Source organism: Strix uralensis, chromosome 13 (genome assembly GCF_047716275.1).
Source record: "Strix uralensis isolate ZFMK-TIS-50842 chromosome 13, bStrUra1, whole genome shotgun sequence".
Lineage (NCBI taxonomy): Eukaryota > Metazoa > Chordata > Aves > Strigiformes > Strigidae > Strix > Strix uralensis.
The window spans coordinates 18401834-18419505 of NC_133984.1; the positions used below are offsets into that span (position 1 = coordinate 18401834).

At 37.2% G+C, this 17672-nt stretch overlaps 1 protein-coding gene and 1 long non-coding RNA gene across 7 annotated transcripts in view; one reads left to right on the top strand and one right to left on the bottom strand.

Annotated features, from left to right (window-relative positions):
- The window catches only part of LOC141949075 (uncharacterized), a 26782-nt gene continuing 9110 nt past the window's right edge, over positions 1-17672 (top strand). Inside the window, exons 1-3 of one of the 2 annotated variants that reach the window (XR_012630655.1) lie at positions 1-326; positions 10434-10488; positions 13320-13495. This is a non-coding gene — a long non-coding RNA (uncharacterized LOC141949075). The remainder of the gene's footprint in view (positions 327-10433; positions 10489-13319; positions 13496-17672) is intronic. The other variant, XR_012630656.1, reaches the window with a different exon arrangement.
- Positions 7550-17672, bottom strand: part of XIAP (X-linked inhibitor of apoptosis) — a 20964-nt gene continuing 10841 nt past the window's right edge. For 4 of the 5 annotated variants that reach the window (XM_074882266.1, XM_074882268.1, XM_074882269.1 and 1 more), the window contains 6 exons: positions 16494-17400; positions 14835-14934; positions 12847-12925; positions 12158-12191; positions 10573-10797; positions 7550-9152 (listed from right to left, as the gene is read on the bottom strand). In XM_074882266.1, the coding sequence (XP_074738367.1) occupies positions 8959-9152; positions 10573-10797; positions 12158-12191; positions 12847-12925; positions 14835-14934; positions 16494-17367 (1506 nt within the window). In that variant the 5' untranslated portion in view covers positions 17368-17400 and the 3' untranslated portion in view covers positions 7550-8958. The remainder of the gene's footprint in view (positions 9153-10572; positions 10798-12157; positions 12192-12846; positions 12926-14834; positions 14935-16493; positions 17401-17672) is intronic. The other variant, XM_074882271.1, reaches the window with a different exon arrangement.

Below are 17672 nucleotides of genomic sequence, written 5' to 3' on the forward strand. Positions count from 1 at the left end.
GTGCAGCGGAATATTACGAACCGTTGGTCACAGAGCCTGTCTAAGAGGATTTTGCACTCTCCAGTTCATTTCCTCCCTCCCAGTTGTTCCATTCAGCTGCTTGCCTGGCCGCTGTCTAAGCAAAACTGTTGCCTCATCAGAGAAGGGGGGAGGGCCATTTGTTTTCTAAAGGGCTGGTTTATTTTTTTTTTTTTCCCCCAAACCAGATCATTTCTTGGATGTTATTTAGAGTACAACTACATGAGCAATTCAGTCCACACAACTGAAGGTGCGGTGCACTCCTGTAGAGGCTGGGAATGTTTCTGCTCTGCTCCAGTGACCAGAAGGTAGGAATTTCTTAAGCCAGCTGTGTCCCGGGACAATTCCTAGCACAGCACCTCACTTGGATCACGCAAATAACCACCATAAACCAGTTTATATAGCACGCATCTAAGGGGAAAACGCATCAATCTCTTAAATGGGGGGTAGGAATACAGGGGGCAGAAAAGACAAGCTCTTAACCGTTGTATTTCTTGTCTTTATGGGGGACAAGATTGGCCCTCTGAAGAGCCTAACGTCTGCATTTCCCCATGAACTGATCATGCTTCTGGGACTGAGCCTTCCAGTGGGTACAACAGACGAGATGAAAAGCAGTTCCTCTGCTAGCACACTGCTTCTTTCTAAGCTAACAATTCCAGAATGGGCTTCTACCATCTGTTCAGACTTTGTGAAGAAATCAAAGAACATCCTGAAGTTTCTCTATAGTTTTAGCACTCCGGCATCCTTTCCAATACAATGAAAAAATTTAAAAGAAAAAGTGTTATCCAAGCATAAAAATGAAATAGAGATACTTTAAATTCTGACCTTCCTAGAAAGGATTTATATCTGATAGAAAAGTTCTGTGGAAAACTGTAGGAGAAAGTATTCTGCAGGACTATGCAATCTTTCTCATAAAAGCTACTCTTGAAGAGCTTCAAAGTCCACCATTTCTGATATTTAGCCCAATTTAGAGAGTATTTAACAAAGACTTTAGAACAGGGACTTTTACTATGCTTGATCCAAAGAGAGCTCTTGATCAGTCATCCAGTTAAGAAACTGAGCAAGGAGAGGGCAGATACCAATTCCATGTCTGAATTAATGGCCAGAGGTTCACCACTAGAGAAGATCAGAATAAACTCAAGCTGCCAGATGGCTGATTCATTCTTCCAGGCAGGAGATTCATGCTCATGCTGCTTTGTTTTCTTTGAGGGCAGTGGAATAGGAACCCCCTCTCCAGTTCCGTTTCCTCTTTTCTATTTAAAAAAAAAAAAAAAAAAAAAAAAAGCCACAATCCTTTACCATTCCTTTTATTTTTTAAATGGATTTGCTTATGAGAATTGGAAAACAAACCAGAATTTGAATATTGGATTCGTTCCAAGGTGAGGTTGTAACTTTGATGGCCTGTATTAAATAAGCCACAGTTATATTTTTATCTGTTTAGTTGGGTACAGAGGGGAAAGCAGTCTTCCCAATCAGATTTTGTTTCCCAGATTTTTGAAACTGGCTTAGTCACTCTAGGGAAATCTGCTCTAAATCCTTTTGGAGATGAGCTATTACATAAGAAACAAAAATAAAGACCACAAAATGGGTTACTTTCCCGTAATTTGCAGAAGAGAGATTGCATATCGGTAGCTCCTTAGGCTTTTCCCTGTTCTGTGAATAATTTCATCCTTTTGCAATTTACGTAAGTCTCCCTTGTAAGCCCCTATTTCTTGCCAGGTCTTTCCAGAACACCTAACTCAATTCCGAATTTTCTTTGATTCAGTAAGTCTACCGTGCTCTCAGACCTGTAAAGGAGCACAGAATCACAGTTTGTCCCATATCACTAAAAAAGGAAGTTTTAATGCCCCTTCGTTATCATCTCTAGAAATGAATAGAACCGCAGTGAGTCGTAAATGCCTAATTGCATTATCAGCAGATTTATTCAGTCGTCTGTGCCACGTGTTACCTGAAGCCCTGCACTCACTCCCCTCTTTGAGGTGAGGTGCTCTTGCTGTATCTCATTCTTTGAGATAAAAATCCCTTAACCATGTTCTAAAGTTTTCATCACCAAACTGTGTAAAGGCCACACCAGTTATTGGTAGGAAATAATGAAAAGCCCTTCTCCTAGCTTCAGTCAAGAGAAGTTGCTTTCATTTGAGGCGTCGCCTCACCCTATGTACAGGAAAGAATCACAGAATCATCTAGGTTGGAAAAGACCTTGAAGACCATCTAGTCCAACCATAAAAGAGTAAGCATTACCATTCAGGCCACCTCTTCTGGATCCAGGACACGATCTGCTCCAGTTTCCAGGTGTAGGGAGGTTTTGGGAGACACAGCCAAGACATTCTTGTGTCCTCTAGCCAAGTCCAGGCAGGGTGGTCATGAATCAAGGACCAATTTATGAGTCAGGCACCATGACAGCATCACTGACAAAGTCTGTGGAAGAAGCACAGGAACCAGGGAAACATGTTTCAAATTGGGTAAGCTGGATAAGGGGCAGGGCATGGTTAAAGGCAGGAAAGAACAGCCTGTATGACAGAAAAAGGGCTGGGGTAAGAAGCAGACAAGAGCTGAAATAAGGTCAAGTGGGCCAAACAGCAGCAACTATCACTGAGCAGGGGAAGCAGCTTTGGCTAAGAGACAGCTAAAAAACAAACAGTGAAACTACACCGTGCTCTTGATGTGCAGGGCAACTCAGCCATCAGGAACAGAAAGCAGTTCTCAGATGGTCGGATTTCCTAGGGTCTCCAGCTCTGCTGAGACTCTGACATGGAACCAGGGGGTTTTGCCTGAAAAGGGAAGGAAGGAGGCTGGCTTGTGGTTAGATGAGATTAGAGTGAAACTGGAACAGAAACATTGTTATTCAGCTCAACCTCTGCCCAAGATCATAAAACAAAACAATTATAAACAATAAAGTCAAATACTTTTATGTTTAAGCTTTGAAGAAAATCCTCCATCAAATAAATGGGACAGCTCTCTTCTGTATTTGCAGGCAAGACAGGTTTGGATGATGACAGTGGATTGGTTTATCTTGGTCTTTTCCCCACGAACTACTGAGGCTAAAACTTGGAGGGTTAAAGTAGGAGTATATAAAGTGGGTTGTTACGTGACAGGTAAGGTCAAGGAACAGATTACTCTTTCAGATAACAACCTTGCATGGTTTTCTGGGGCTGACCTACCACATTCCCAAGATCCTACATATATCCCTAACACGGTTTCCTTTTCTTTAGATTTCATCATCAACAAACTTTAAGGTCTCTTTCAGACAGTGCTTCTCAGAAGTCCCCTCCTTCCAATCATGTCTGGGGCTCAAGGCCATTCTTGCTGCCTCGACTCTGACACAGTGGGAGCTGGAAGCAAAGCAAGTGTGATCTTGTCATTAGCTGTGACTTAGATTTTTTTGTAAGTGGCACAATGCATAACAAGTAGCAAGGAATACAACGGTTTATGACATCTTGGTGGCTTGCACAGATGTTCAAAACGGTTAAGATAAAAATACTTTAGACTGTAACTTCCTTTAGTATGATTCTGTAAGTCCTACAAAGCCTCAGTGCCAGCAGCTGTGACCAAAGTGTTTCCCCCCCGTGGCAAAGGGACACTCGCCATAAGTGCGGAGGACAGCGACTCCCAGCCCTGCTCCCCCCGGGGCGTACCCTTATGGCCCTTCTCTGTACCACTGGTTCCAGCTGTGAGTCCAGCAGAGGTGAAGCTTGCAGCCTGGAACATGAGTCTCCCTTACAGAACCTTGCAATTGCTGATTAAGCCTTTACAAAGCAACTGTTATAACAAAGTTATAAAAGGGCTAAATTGTGATGCAGGGATAGGAGCCAAATTAATGTTACTTTTGGTACATTCTGTTTTGCAAAACACCAAAAGAGGCATTTGAAGCAACAGTTATATTTCTGGTGGCTTGTACCCTACCAACAGAGCTCCCATACTGACTCCAATAACATCACACAGGTTGGATATGCAGGAAAGGGAGCTAAAGTCAATCCTAGACTCAGAAGCCTCTCTCTGTTATGCAAGAGTTAAAAAGGAAGAGAATACTGTGGCTTGACACCCACTTTCAAAAAGCTTGTATTCAGAAGATTAACTGTTTGGCTTAAGTGATGACTCTCATACAAAGCAAAGTAACATACAAGAAATTTCGTCAAGAGTTTTACAGTGAGATCTAACTTCCTAAAATCAAAAAGACATAACATGAATACATTTAAATGTCCTCTGTCTTGGTAATTTCTGGAAGTTAGATTAAATCCAAAATTTGCAGGTGACCATATGCGTTTCTACTAAACTTGGCTTTTCACCAATTATTGTAATGATTCTCCTAGATGTTTTCACAGTGAGACTCTGCAGAGGTGTTTTTCATTTTTTGATAGTAAATGCCATTTTTCAATCTAAGGACAAAACCCTAATTCAAGTATCTCTCCAATACATTTCCAGCAATTCTGACTTATCAAGAATTTTATCTCAGCCATCATCAATAGCTGTCCAGGCTATAAAACTGTACATTAATAATTATCCAAAAGCAACCAAGTAGTTTTCACCTGCCTTGAAATATTACATACTTGCAATATAATTAATACCATTTTTTCCCCAGACTTTCCTTAGGGTTTTGTTTATCCAAGCGATTTATAGCTGAATATATACTGACTTCTTGCTTGTCATAGGAAAAAGCAAGTTCTTTTGATAAGTTGGTCACAGAGCCATATTCTCTGAATTAATGTTCTCAGTTTTACTGTAATGTTGTCAGTATTGTTTAATCAGAATTCCTGGTTAAAAAAAAAAAAGATAAAATCTGAATTTCAGCAAAGGTTCTTTATTATCACAGGTCATTTGCCTCCTCACAGAAAGCCACATTATAATTATGGCACACTAATTGCTGTACAGCAGCACCAGTACATCTCTTGAAGCAATGTGACACAGGGGCACTCTCAGATGGCAAGATAGTTTCAACAACCTGAATCAGTGTGAAGGCATGGCAGGGTCACGGGGCAGAAAAGACTGTCTTGATCAAATTTCCAAACTACTCAGAAAAACTTACACATGTAAAACACGCAAAAAAATAGTAAGAGTATTCAGTTCCATGAGGGATGAAGGTGAACTCGGTAGACTGGCTCTTCCCATTCAACCATATGGAGAAGACGACCATCACCCTTCACAAAGCAGGTTCAAGAGCTAAGGCCGATCCGGCCGTTCTGCACAAGGCAGGCAATGAAAAGCCTCTGGGGCAGCAGCGGAGTCGCTTCCCGAGCCCACTCTTTGGCATCTAGCCTTCTGCTGACAGGAGTCAATTGTGCACAAAGCAGAGCGTGGAAAAGAACCCTGCGTAACAGCTCACTGCTCTCATACTTACTGCCGCAGAAAAACTCCACAAAAGCCAGAAAAATCTCCAACTCCTTCGGTCTATGAAGAGCCGACCTTCCCTTTGGGTAGGCCTTACACGTCATGTGCTAGAACTTGCACGCCTTGAAAGGCAGAACAGATTCTCCTCTGAGTAGTTACTAAATACTGTGGCAGCAAATGTCACCACCCCATTTAACATTTAATCCTAGTACACAACTCTTCATCTTGAAGCTTCACTTGAACATGGTAATTGAGTGTCTGCATTAACCTCCCACCCAGTTATAATCCAATTCTAACAACCCATTGTATTTAAATTTTTGTCAATTTCAAGCATAAAAGCTAACTTTAAAGACCTGTGTCTTTGGTTAACAACAATGCTTTGAAAACTTTTGACAATTTGTCCTATAGTATAGCTTCAGGCTGCACATCCAGCTAACAAAAATAAACATTGGAGCATTGTGGTCAAAACTAACTAGGCAATATTAAAAGAAGTGTTTAAATACTCTAATTTTTTTAAAAAAACTGTAATAATTGAAAATCTTTTTATTGTGCTATGAGCTTTGGATCAAGCCCCACAGCAAATTTAAAAAAGTAGACAGCTAAGTATCTGCAGAGATACAAGCGACAGCAACTAGTAGAGAAGTCAGTAGTGTATTTCAAGCCCGTTTCAAGGCAGTGAGAAAAAGCTAAATGCATAACAAAAAAATTGTATCTATGCATTTTCCTTATTTTAGCCTTCTGTTCCTAAATTCAGCATGCAGTCTCCATGTTTTCTAAATGAAACATTTGCACAACACACTAAAAACCTTTGTAACTCTCCCACATATCTAGAGCAGCAAATAGTTCTGCCATTGCAAGTAAAATGAAAGTAAGAAAGATTTTACATAGAAACTACTAGAAGAAAGTTACCGAATACTGATACTTATACTCCATAGTTCTTCATTCCAGGTAACTCATAAAAATCAGCTCCCAAGGCATCTTTGTTCTGCCACTAACCTCCTTTTCAAAGCACCTGTGCTTCTACTCCATTTATTTGCATCCTTCATTTCTCTCTTTAAACACTCAGCCCAGTATCAGTGTCCATAGAATTTCTTCTCTGCTTCTTTAAGATAATGAAAATCAAAGTAACCTGAAAAAACATCTTCCTAATTCAAGCTGTCAAAATTTGATGACTGTGCTAATTATTTTTTCACATTTAGTCTGAATAGAACTCTGATTATAGTTTTTTTAAAAACCTAAACCTACAGAGCAGTTATTTTGTCTTCTTGCTTTTAAGGCTTTTAACCCTTTAATGTTCCTAAGTTATTAAAATCTGAATTGCCATTATAGCTGTATCCTTTATACCATTCATCAGAAAGTTACCATAAGGGACCCAGTATACCTTTTAATAGTTAACAAGCTTTAAGATCATGAAGCATTTTGCTATTTACTTGCATATTATTTGGACAACGTGTGTGTTCTCCATTTCACTTCAGAAGGCACTATTGGTGACCTACTTCCAGGCTTTTCTTGGACAGTTTACATACTATGCTTAGATCAAAAATCATCTCCTTACTAGAATTTAGTTCTGCAAGTTCTAAGTAAAATTTGGTCAGTCTCTTTCCCAGACAGGGCTTTGTCGAGCCACATGCCAAGTTCCAGAGCCTGGAAGTTGGATCCAGCTCACCCAGATAGTCTCTCTCACATGACTTGGGTCAAGGTTAGGTAACAAGCCATCTGCTTGAGCAAGTCAGCATAACACGCTTTGCAACATTAACTAAACAAGCTATTTCAGGCAAGATACACCAGCTCATAGGCAAACACCCCCCCCACCCCCACCCCTACTTTCCCTTGAAAAGTACAGAAAACCCTCCCTGCAAGTGAAAATGGGAGGTAGAAGAAAGCCTGTCAGAATTGTCAGTCCCTATCTGTCCTGAAAAATCCCCATACGCTTGAATTACCTGACACACTAAACTCTTCACAAAGGCACAAAAAGGCAAAATAAAACCTTTCTGGGCTGAATTCTTTATGTATTTCTAGTCATCAGGTATTCCTAAGAATGAAATCCTAATGTATTACAAAAAATAGCAAAATTAACATTTTAATTTTACCACTAATGAGCTTTAATTTATACAAACAATAGATTTTATTTCCTCTCAAATTAAAAACACTGAGGTTAAATTAATAAAAGTTGAGTTACAAAACAAAAAAGCAACAGAAAGCAACCTTCTGTTATGATTTTTTTTAATGTGAGAATCAAATATGTTGATCAAGGAACAACGGGGTTGGACTTTATTTTAAATATTTGTAACATTACACCACTATATAATCACAGTGCTTATTTAAAAAAATATAAAAAGTAGACATTAAATTTCTGTGTACTGGATTTAAAACTTTCATGATGTGAAAAACTATATTCTGTATATTCTAAATCTCTTAGTGTTTAAGACTCAAAGATAAAAATATATACACAGAATATATTAGTAGCTCCACAAAATAAGGAAGTCACATAATTAGAGTGATCGTAAACCAGCTGTAATTAAATACAAACCTGATACTTTTTAAACTGGAGAACTAAGCATCAGTCCAGTAAGAAATAGTTTAAGTATTTTAAGGTGACTCTAACTAGAAGAGTTCTGAACTTTTTAATTTAAATGCTGCAAACTGACAAGAAAAAATGGAAAGATTTCTACCATTACTGGTGAATTAAGAAAAAGAAAGAATTTTCATGGAGACAGAGTTTAATCTTCTCTTATGAAAAAACAGACCAACGAATAGAAACACTGCAAAGTTAGGATAATGCTAAATGTTAAAAAACACAAGAGAAAAAAAAATAAAATCAAACAACACCTTGTGTAGGGGGCAAGTTTAGAATGAGACTGACCACTCCTCTCTGGAAGGGCACAAGGTATGTAAAAACTCCTTCACTTCTGTTGAGTTCTCTTTTAAGGAATGAAATTAATGTACATTTTATATACAGAGGTATTTTTGTGAAAAAAGGATGGCTAAAACCAGTTTACTGAAGCCAATTTATACATCTAAATCAGAAGACAGACATCAAGACAAATAGATCAAAACTTACAAAGTATCAGTAGCAAACATAAGGAAATATTACAGCAGCAGGTTTACGCATATTCTCTGAATTATGTTACAACCAAAGTTACAGAAATAAGATAACATTTTCAACCTTACGTAATATTTTTGAGCAGATAAATTCTCAGATATAATATACATGTATATAATAATTTTTTTAAAAACACTTGTTATTTACAAATGTAATATAGGGCCAGACTCTTTATACAACTATATTTGCATACACTTCAGTATACAGAGTCCTACCAAAGTGAAGCAAAGGAATGATCAAATAAATAAAGCTTTGCATTACTTAGGCTTTCCCAAATCAGGTCAATGAGTTGAGGTTACAGCATGTATATACTTGCCTTTCAATATTGATTTTTACATACAAAAAATTCACTTAAGGAAAATAATTTTAAAATGTATGTAGAGTTTGACAGCAGAAAAATCTCACTACTGCCATATGATTACATCCTGGAATTAAATGCATTTTTTACATTACATTACATATTTAAAGCAATAAAGCAGGAAACATTTGCATCCACAGTGCTGTTTATTTCACTAATACATAAAAATTTCCTGCCTTTTCATAATATTTGTACGACACAGAGGGCATTCATTAAGTGCTTCAGCACATTCCTTACAGGCAACTAGGTGACCACAGGGAATGAGGACAACTGATATGTCTTTAGCCATACAGATTTTACAAAGCTTTTCTTCCTGCAAGCGTCTTAACTTCTCTTCAGTACTGAGATCTAAGGAAAACAAACACATAAAAAGAAGTTAACATACTTAGTGACACTGATTTTTTTTTTTTGTTTCTTTACACACAAGTACAATGTTTTCTTCGTATGATTTAGAGATCACACCTTTAAAAAGAAAAAAAAATTTACAAGAGATAGGAAACCAAGCTGCAGCATGGAATCCTCTTTTTTTTTTTTTCCCCCCTCTCATCTCATTACATATCCCAGGCCAATGCAAGAAGGGAATTCAGCTATCTATATCTGCAAGAGCTTGAAATATCTATAGAATTTAGGATATGCATATTTCAATCAGGAACCATTCTTTTCACAGACTTCCCATTGATAACTTTCCCAAAACTTGTACAGAAGGTGAAAGAAAGGCTCGTTGATACTGATTAAGTAATCTGGATTTTTTTCCCCCCCCGAGAGTTTCCCCAGTGAAAAGAATGAGGATGTGATTTCCTTCCTTGCCTCCATTTTCAAAATGCCCATACTTCAAAAGCTTAAAAATTTGTAATGCAGAAAGAATCAATTTTGCATTGTACATGAGCTCTTTTTATTCCAGTTATGCCCCATGTGAAAATGCAAACTTCAAACACCTTCCTCTGCCACTTGGGGAAAGCTCTGCACAGCCAGCCACAAAAATTATGTCCATCTTGATTGCAAGTTCTTTTTCCCCCATAATGTCCATTAAAAATCTTATTAAAAAGAGTGGGCTGGTAAGATCTCTGCCTATCATGCCAACCAGACAGTCTTTTCTCCTCCCTATGAATTCACTCATATGCTTGTCTTAAACTGCAAGTCTCCTGAGTCAGAGATCTTGGTTTGGGTCTATTTGCAGTGTGCCACACCAGCTTTCTGAGCATAACTTGCACGTCCCAGCATAGCTGGAATACAAATAATTGAAAAAACCCCACCATCTAGAAGTATACTTTTTCATACCGGCCAAGAAGGAAAGTGCTTCTATCCCATGCAAAATTTTATACTGAAAAATAAATAATCCCCTACTAAGATCTTTTTAATTTGAGCATACTGAGTATTGACAGTACGTTGCTGTGTCTATTTCATTTTGCCATCAGAGTCCCCACATCTACAGTTATTGTTTTTATTTTTAAATGATACTGTCATAATAAATTTGGCTTTTTAGTTAGCATGTATAACCTTTCCCAGAACCACACTAGACTATTAATACCTCAAAAGTGTGTAATACTGAAATAATTCTACTTATTTTAGAGATTATATTTACAAATGCTGCTGTGCTCAAATAACTTTGTTCAACTTTTTTTTTTTTAGTGTCCAAAAAGAAATCTCTTGAATTTTAAGTTACAATACTGTAACTTCACCTCAGGTAAGACTTAGATCAGAGAGTAGAATAAACACATAACAATAAGCTGTATTTCACAGACTAAAAAGCTGATATGAAAGTACACACAGAGGTTTTGTAATTGAATAAGCTCATCTTGCTCAACTGGGATTTCAATTGATTCTTCTTCCCTTGTATTTTCTTTCTGAGCACTTAAGTCTGCTACCAGATCCTCAACAGATGTGTGACTTTCTCCAGACATCTGCAATTTCTTTTCCATGGTGTTCCTAATCTCAGACAAACTGAAACCCATGTCTATGGCACTTTGTACCAAAGGATTCTGTAAGAGATCAACTAAAACAAGAAATTAAAAAAACAAAACAAAACAACAATTTAACAATGATTAATCTGATTATCAGACAGTATTCACTACAGTACTCTAAGACACCTTTGCAAATATCTAGCCAAAGGAACTGTGTTTCTGATTTGAGAATTTTGCTAGTTGTAAAAGCCGCATTGTCAAAACACCCAAAACTGTAGATTTGACATGTCTTCCACCCTAGCTTTCCCAGCCTCCCTTCATCTATTTATAATACAGTAATCCTCCAAGATTTGCTATTCAAATCAACTACTTCATCTTCTTAAATAAAATGTCTTATATAATTAACATCAGAAATTCCATAACTGAATGTTAACTGAAACTCGTCCAAAATTCCAAGGCACAATAGATATGTAAGTATTTGGTAGCATTACATCAATTTTAATACAGTTCAGGGAAGGAAAAAAAAAAAAAAAAAAGTCACACACATGTTTAGAGAAACCAATAAATAATTTGAATTTACAAAACCAAAACACAGCACCACCAGCAAGCAAGCAAGCCTATCCACATTAAGACACAACACTACTTTGGGAAACCATTTTTCAGTTTGCTAGACCTCCCCCTTCCTCTTCTCAACATAATTTTTTGAATAGATTTGTTAGAAGTACTGGAAATAAGGCACACTGCTATTACATGTAAATGACTAATTTCTTCTTTACTTCAGAAGATTGTTCAAAGAGCAAAACTTTTTAGCCTAATTTTCACTCTCATAAATGAGCAGTGTGTGAGAGATTTCTAAAATAGGTTTTGTGTAATCACTCCTATTAGCAACAGCTATCATTCCCTGGGATGAAGTTGCTTGACTGTTTTCCCACCACCCCTCTAACTGTCTTGTCTTTTTATTGCTTGGTATTTGCAAAAAACATTGCAGGAATGCGTAATACTGGAACACATAACAAGCTATTTAAGCTTTCTCAGCTTCCTAGTCCTTGCCATTTAACAGACCAACTCTTCCTGCCTCATGAAAGGCAACGATTGTTTCATTTCAGTATTCCTTAACATTCATCCCACAGCACTACTAATTCAATACTTGAGGCACACTTAGTAGCTATAAAAATAAGACTGCATCCTATACGCACTTCTTTCATGGTTTACAACCTTTACTTTACAATATTTATCCAACTATGATTAGATTTCCCCTAAGAGAAATAAAATTCACTCTGCGGTTCTTTAGAAGCAATGGAAGAGTATCGTCCAACAATTTGCCTGTCATGCTTTACTTAAAAATGTAATAGCGTTTTTTTTTAAATTAACCATTTCCTTTACTATACATGCAAATACGGATATTCCAAAATAGGGGGATTGTTTGTTTGGGTTTTTTTTCTAAACAGATACCTTTAGGAAGTATTGTCCCTTCAGCAGCTTCTGTCTAAAAGTGAAATATAAACAGACAAAATTACAATTCTGGAGAAGGTAAAAGGAAACCTATACAGTTACAAGACAGAAAATAGCCATTTGATCTCAGTTATTTTATTGATTAAAACTATTAAATCTGCTCTGAACAACTGCAAAGGGATCAATGTTTTGTTATATCTTTCATATGGTTATAAGTTTTCATTTTAACTCATCTTTGCTATAATTGTATGATTTGATTGTTAGTCTATGGAAGAATTGTAAAATAACATCAGTTTTACTTTTTAGTAACTGCATACAAGTTTAACAATGCTCTACCAACAAGAAAAGAAAAATTATCTACTACACTTGCATGAGGAAATTATTTATCATAAACTTTAGGTTCCCAGGCTCTATAAAACAAATAGTATTTGTTCAGTACCAAATACACAACATGTACAAGGGACCCTATCTGTGATCCATAACCCAACTAAGGAGAACTGCGAGGTCTATAAACCATGAATGACAGAACCAAAACATACTCTGATGTCTTTCACTTTCTGCCAATGAAAGAAGCAGCAGGAGGATAAACGACATGCAGATAATTAGAAGAGTAACTTCATACGAAAGTTACATTAAGACTGTTTTCTGTTTTAACAAAATGGTATTTGATTAATAAGCAAGACACTTACTGTTGAGTCCCTACATCCGTCTCTTAAATGAACATTATTTATAAATTCTAGCCCCTTTTCCTTTTTCACAAACGCGCACCTATAAATGAAAATATTTAGTTATAATAGAACTGCATAAGCAGCAAACAAAAATTGACTACATAACTTTGAAAAGCTTCGATACATTTCCTACATTATACAGAATGATTGCTTTTGAAATGTCTAAATGTTTAGACAACATCAGGAATGTCATCTGAATGTTTCTAAAAACATCTTAATCACTTCAGCAGTACTTATTTTTTTAATATTTTTGGTGAAATGGAAAGCTAGAGTTGTGTGCCATGACAGTTGATGCCACAGGTTTATAAAAGTAAAGGCTTCAACAAAAAACAAACGTTAAAATGTTGGTTCTTTTAGTCTTTTGCAATCAAAGAAAAGCAGTCACTGGTCAGACAGGTGTCTTACATGCTTTTTTTTCATTATTTTCCAACCAGTCCTAGCCACTGGGCAGAGGTCTTCCCTACCAGAAGATATAACGAGTGCCATAACTCCTCGACAATAGTTCTCTAGCTTCAGCAGTTCCTTCACCTTCAGCAGTTCATGGACGCAGACATCCTGCTGCAAGACCGACACACTGCTGCTGAAGTTGATGTGCAAACAAAAACTCCATGTAAGACAGTTAATGATCTGAGAGGAACTAATCAAATCCGACATAATTTAAGCAATCTAAACCAAAATCAAACCTACATAAGGAGTGAAATGTAGCAAGAAAATGCATCTTAACCATTCACTGCACCAAGGCAAAAGTTTGGAATGGCATCTCTTTCAAGTGGCAGAGACTAATAACGGAAAGCTGCCAGCCACTACTGAAAAAAAAGTATCACCTAATGCATAAATACTAAATTCCAGCTTCTAGAGAGCCTTTCACCACAGGGACAAATTTGGCAGCTAATGCATAAAATACATTGACTTTATCAGTGTTATACAAGTAACAAAGTTTTTGTACTTGGACATCTTTTACCCACCTGTAAGAAACACTAAGTCATATACCGTTCCTCCTCCTTTCCTCAAGACAGATCTTAGACAAAATTAGCAGTTTGTTTAAAAACTACTTCTGGGTCTGGAATCCTCAAGTCTTTAAAATTATGCAGAAGTATGTTTTGAATTCAATATCACTACTAACTTTTTTAGGTTTGTTTGCACCCTGACAGAAGTTTAATCATTTTGTATCCTAACATAAGTTACACACTCATACACATACATGTATGAAACTATTAAAATTACCATTAGAATGTAGCACTTGGATAATGAGGACAAAAAAAAAAAAAAAGATCAGATAAGTATTCACAAAATTTCACGATTCTGCTAGCTGAGACATCAGTTAAGTCCAGACAGAAATCTTCTCTTCCCTTTAGTAATTCCTACAAACAAGCTGACATACAAATGATGCTGACTTAAAAGTAAAGTTATTCAGAAGGTACAGTTTCAGGGTAACTATTCAGACTGATTACTTTTAATGAGTTACTTGTGCCCTCAACCTCTTGGAGGTTTACTTCTCTTTCCCAACCACTTTAGAAGAACTCCCTCCTACCTCTCAAAGAAGACATTAGGTTAATGTCCTCTTCTGAGGCCTCCAATATAACATTAAAGCCTATGTTGATGATTACACATATAATGGAAGGACTACAGAAGGTAGAACAGATGGAACAACAAAAATAAGGACCCCATGCAAAATATTCCTTAAAATCTTTTCTACTTATTGAAAAGGAAAAATATAAACCATGGAAGATAACTGATATTCCTTTGGTGCCTAAATGACAAAAATGAAAAAGGAGGAAGTGGAGGAGAGCAACTAAAAAAAAAATTCAGTTATTTTCATAAATTTAAACAACATTAAGCCATAGTCAACCTTCTAAAACCTTTATTAGTATGCTCTGTCATTAAAACATAACATACTGTAAATAAGACTCAGACACGCAACAAGAAAACAGTAAAAAAAAATACCTTACCCAGGAAACCATTTGGCATGCTGATCCCATGGGTTTTCATTTTCCTTCCATTCTTGCAATCCTCCACCACAGTGGAAACACACAACATGATCACCATTACCTGAGGAAACACACAAGAATGAAGTTACATACTTCTAGTAGGCACAACAAGAAGTTTTCAACTAAAATGTTACATTGTTAAGTATCTGATTAGCAACTGTAACTAAAAATAATTCCATTTGCAAAGAGGACATAATACATATGATTTGAAACATGTTCAGGAGGGACTTGAGCTTAAAAAAATACAAAGGAAGAGGTATGTGCAATTTTTTAAATTTCATTTTAGCAAGTAATTATGCAGATAAAAAATGAAAGCTAAAAATAATCTATTATCAAGTAGCTCAATCCACTGGCAAACAAGCCATGAAGTAGTCTACCACAAAGAATTAAGGACATTTATGTGTCTTTTCGGTGCTCCACCATTAAGATTCACGGGCCCTACACAGCAGTAGCATAACCAACTGAGATGTTAGGAGAAATTGCATTCTCTCTGTTCTAGCACCATGCCTGCTGTAATCAAAGACTGTGCCAGAAACTGCTTAGATATTGTGTTTACTGAAATGAGAGGTGGTATGGACAGATTTTTCCTACTGAGCTAAATCATTCTAAGGCCACAGTAAACAATTTTCACAGAAGCCACTTGAGCAGCCATCGGGTCTGATAAGCTGGTGCCCATGTAGTGCCCCTCCACAATACAGATCTCACTTGGCTGTGAGAAGCTAGGTACTTTTAGGAATCCAAAAAGAAATCAATAAAAACAGTTCTACTGGGTAAAAATGTTGCACGTATATCACCCATACAAGAACATATCAAAGGTTTTAGTTATGGCCACAAGTAAAACAAATGGAACCAGATTAAAAAGTTCTTCTGAGAGCTACTAAGAGAGAAGCCAATTAAGATGAGAGCAAGAAATTATCCCGGATAATCCCCTTTTCTTTGTGACCTAGTAAGAGCAACATTTTGCACTCATACAGCATCTCTCAGTGAAGAATTTCAAAGAGCTTTAACAGCACTGTGCAATTCAATCTAATTGAGAAACCAATGCACAAAGACATTGGAAGCTTATCCATGTCAAATACTACATGTCTAAAAGTAAAAGCCCTTCCACTGGAGTCACTGTCTTCATAAAGCTTTTACAGTAGTAGTAATGGTATTTGCTATTTTCGGGTGTCCCAATGCTATAATGCAAATGTGTTAACTAAATAAAATGTCAATGCATGGATTGTCTTGTTCATAGGCTTCTGTAAGGGCCCCAAGCCCACCAGCTAGACCTAAGGTAGATAGCTGGAGGACAGCATTTCATTTAAAAAAAAATACTAACTTCAGTAATTGTCATTGTGAAAGATGTATTATGAGGGTTTTAGCAGACAAGGAAAACACACTTTTATGTTTTACTACTAAAAATGAATTTATGACCAAGTTTATACTTAGATATTAAAAATACTTGATATAGTGTATATCATTTTACACAAGAACTACAAGAAGTAGTTTACAGAGTAAAGAAATTCTGACAAATCATTCCATATTAGAATAAAAAAATGCTTTTTTTTTTTCCCCATAACAAGACACTCATATAAAATTTTTTGTAAAAGATACTAGGCATTTTAAGGTCCGGCTTACCTATGCTATAGAACCCAGCTTCAGCAAGTTGCTCCTTGTCAACAGGATATATCCAAGTTAAAAATGTTTGTAAACGTCTTCCATATTTTGCCATAGATGGATTCCTTGGATGCTGTGCATTGTTCAGACCACTTCTCCCAAGCTCAGCAGAAATAGATTCACTTGGAACATTTCCAATGTCCCGGCCCAGGACGAAAAAGCATTTGGGAAAATGCCTCTTGTGTTCTGACCAAGCTCTGTCACTGGGTTCCCAGTTTTTCAACTTTCCATCACAACAAAAACATGCCACTTGATCACCAACACCTGTATAATAGAATCCAGCATTAGCTAATTCCTGTGGTGTCAACTGGTCATTGAGGGGCCAGTTATAAAAAGACTTTAATCTTGTCTCTTCGCTGCACATAGCAGGGTTTTTCGGATACAAATTATCTGACATATCCACAACCTGCCTAGTTCTCAAAAGGTAATCTGCCTCCACATCAGCTGGGTCATCCAGAGCACACAGGAGGGCTGAATCGCTGGAACCATTTTCAGTTCTATGCTGGTGGTTCTGGGCAAGAGGATGTATGTTATTTTCCAGAAAAGTAGATTCAATAATAAATTTGCAATTTGGGGAAAGGTTTTTGTGTCTCTCAACTGCAGAATCCCCAGGGGCCCATCCTTCAACAGTTGTGCGGCAACTGAAGCACTTCACTTTGTCACCTTCTCCAGTATAAACAAAGCCAGCTCGTGCTAGTGCTAATGCTGAAACCGGGCAGCCAAGTGGAAATTCAACAAAAGTTCCTAGTCGGTAGTGTTCCTGTGCCCATTCCTGGCCATGGTCAGTGTCCGGAGTGGCACAAGCTTCCGAGTTACCTGGGACTTTACACGTCATCTCTTCGTGAGTAGGACTCCCCTTTCAGATTTCCTAAACAAAGAATAAATGTTTTAATTTCACAGACAGAAGAATAGATCATACCCGTAAGCAAGCCTGGAAACGGGCTGAATTAAACTACCCATCCTTTATGTATTAAAATAATGCCTCGTCCTCTTCCCTTCCATTTCACCCTTACTTGCCTCCCCTGCCATGCAGAGGCAACACCAGAACAAAATAAAAAATCCTGTAAAGAAAGGCAAGAAGATCACAAAGTTTTACAGGCCAATAAAAATTTACCTGGAAAACACACAGGTTTGTACTTT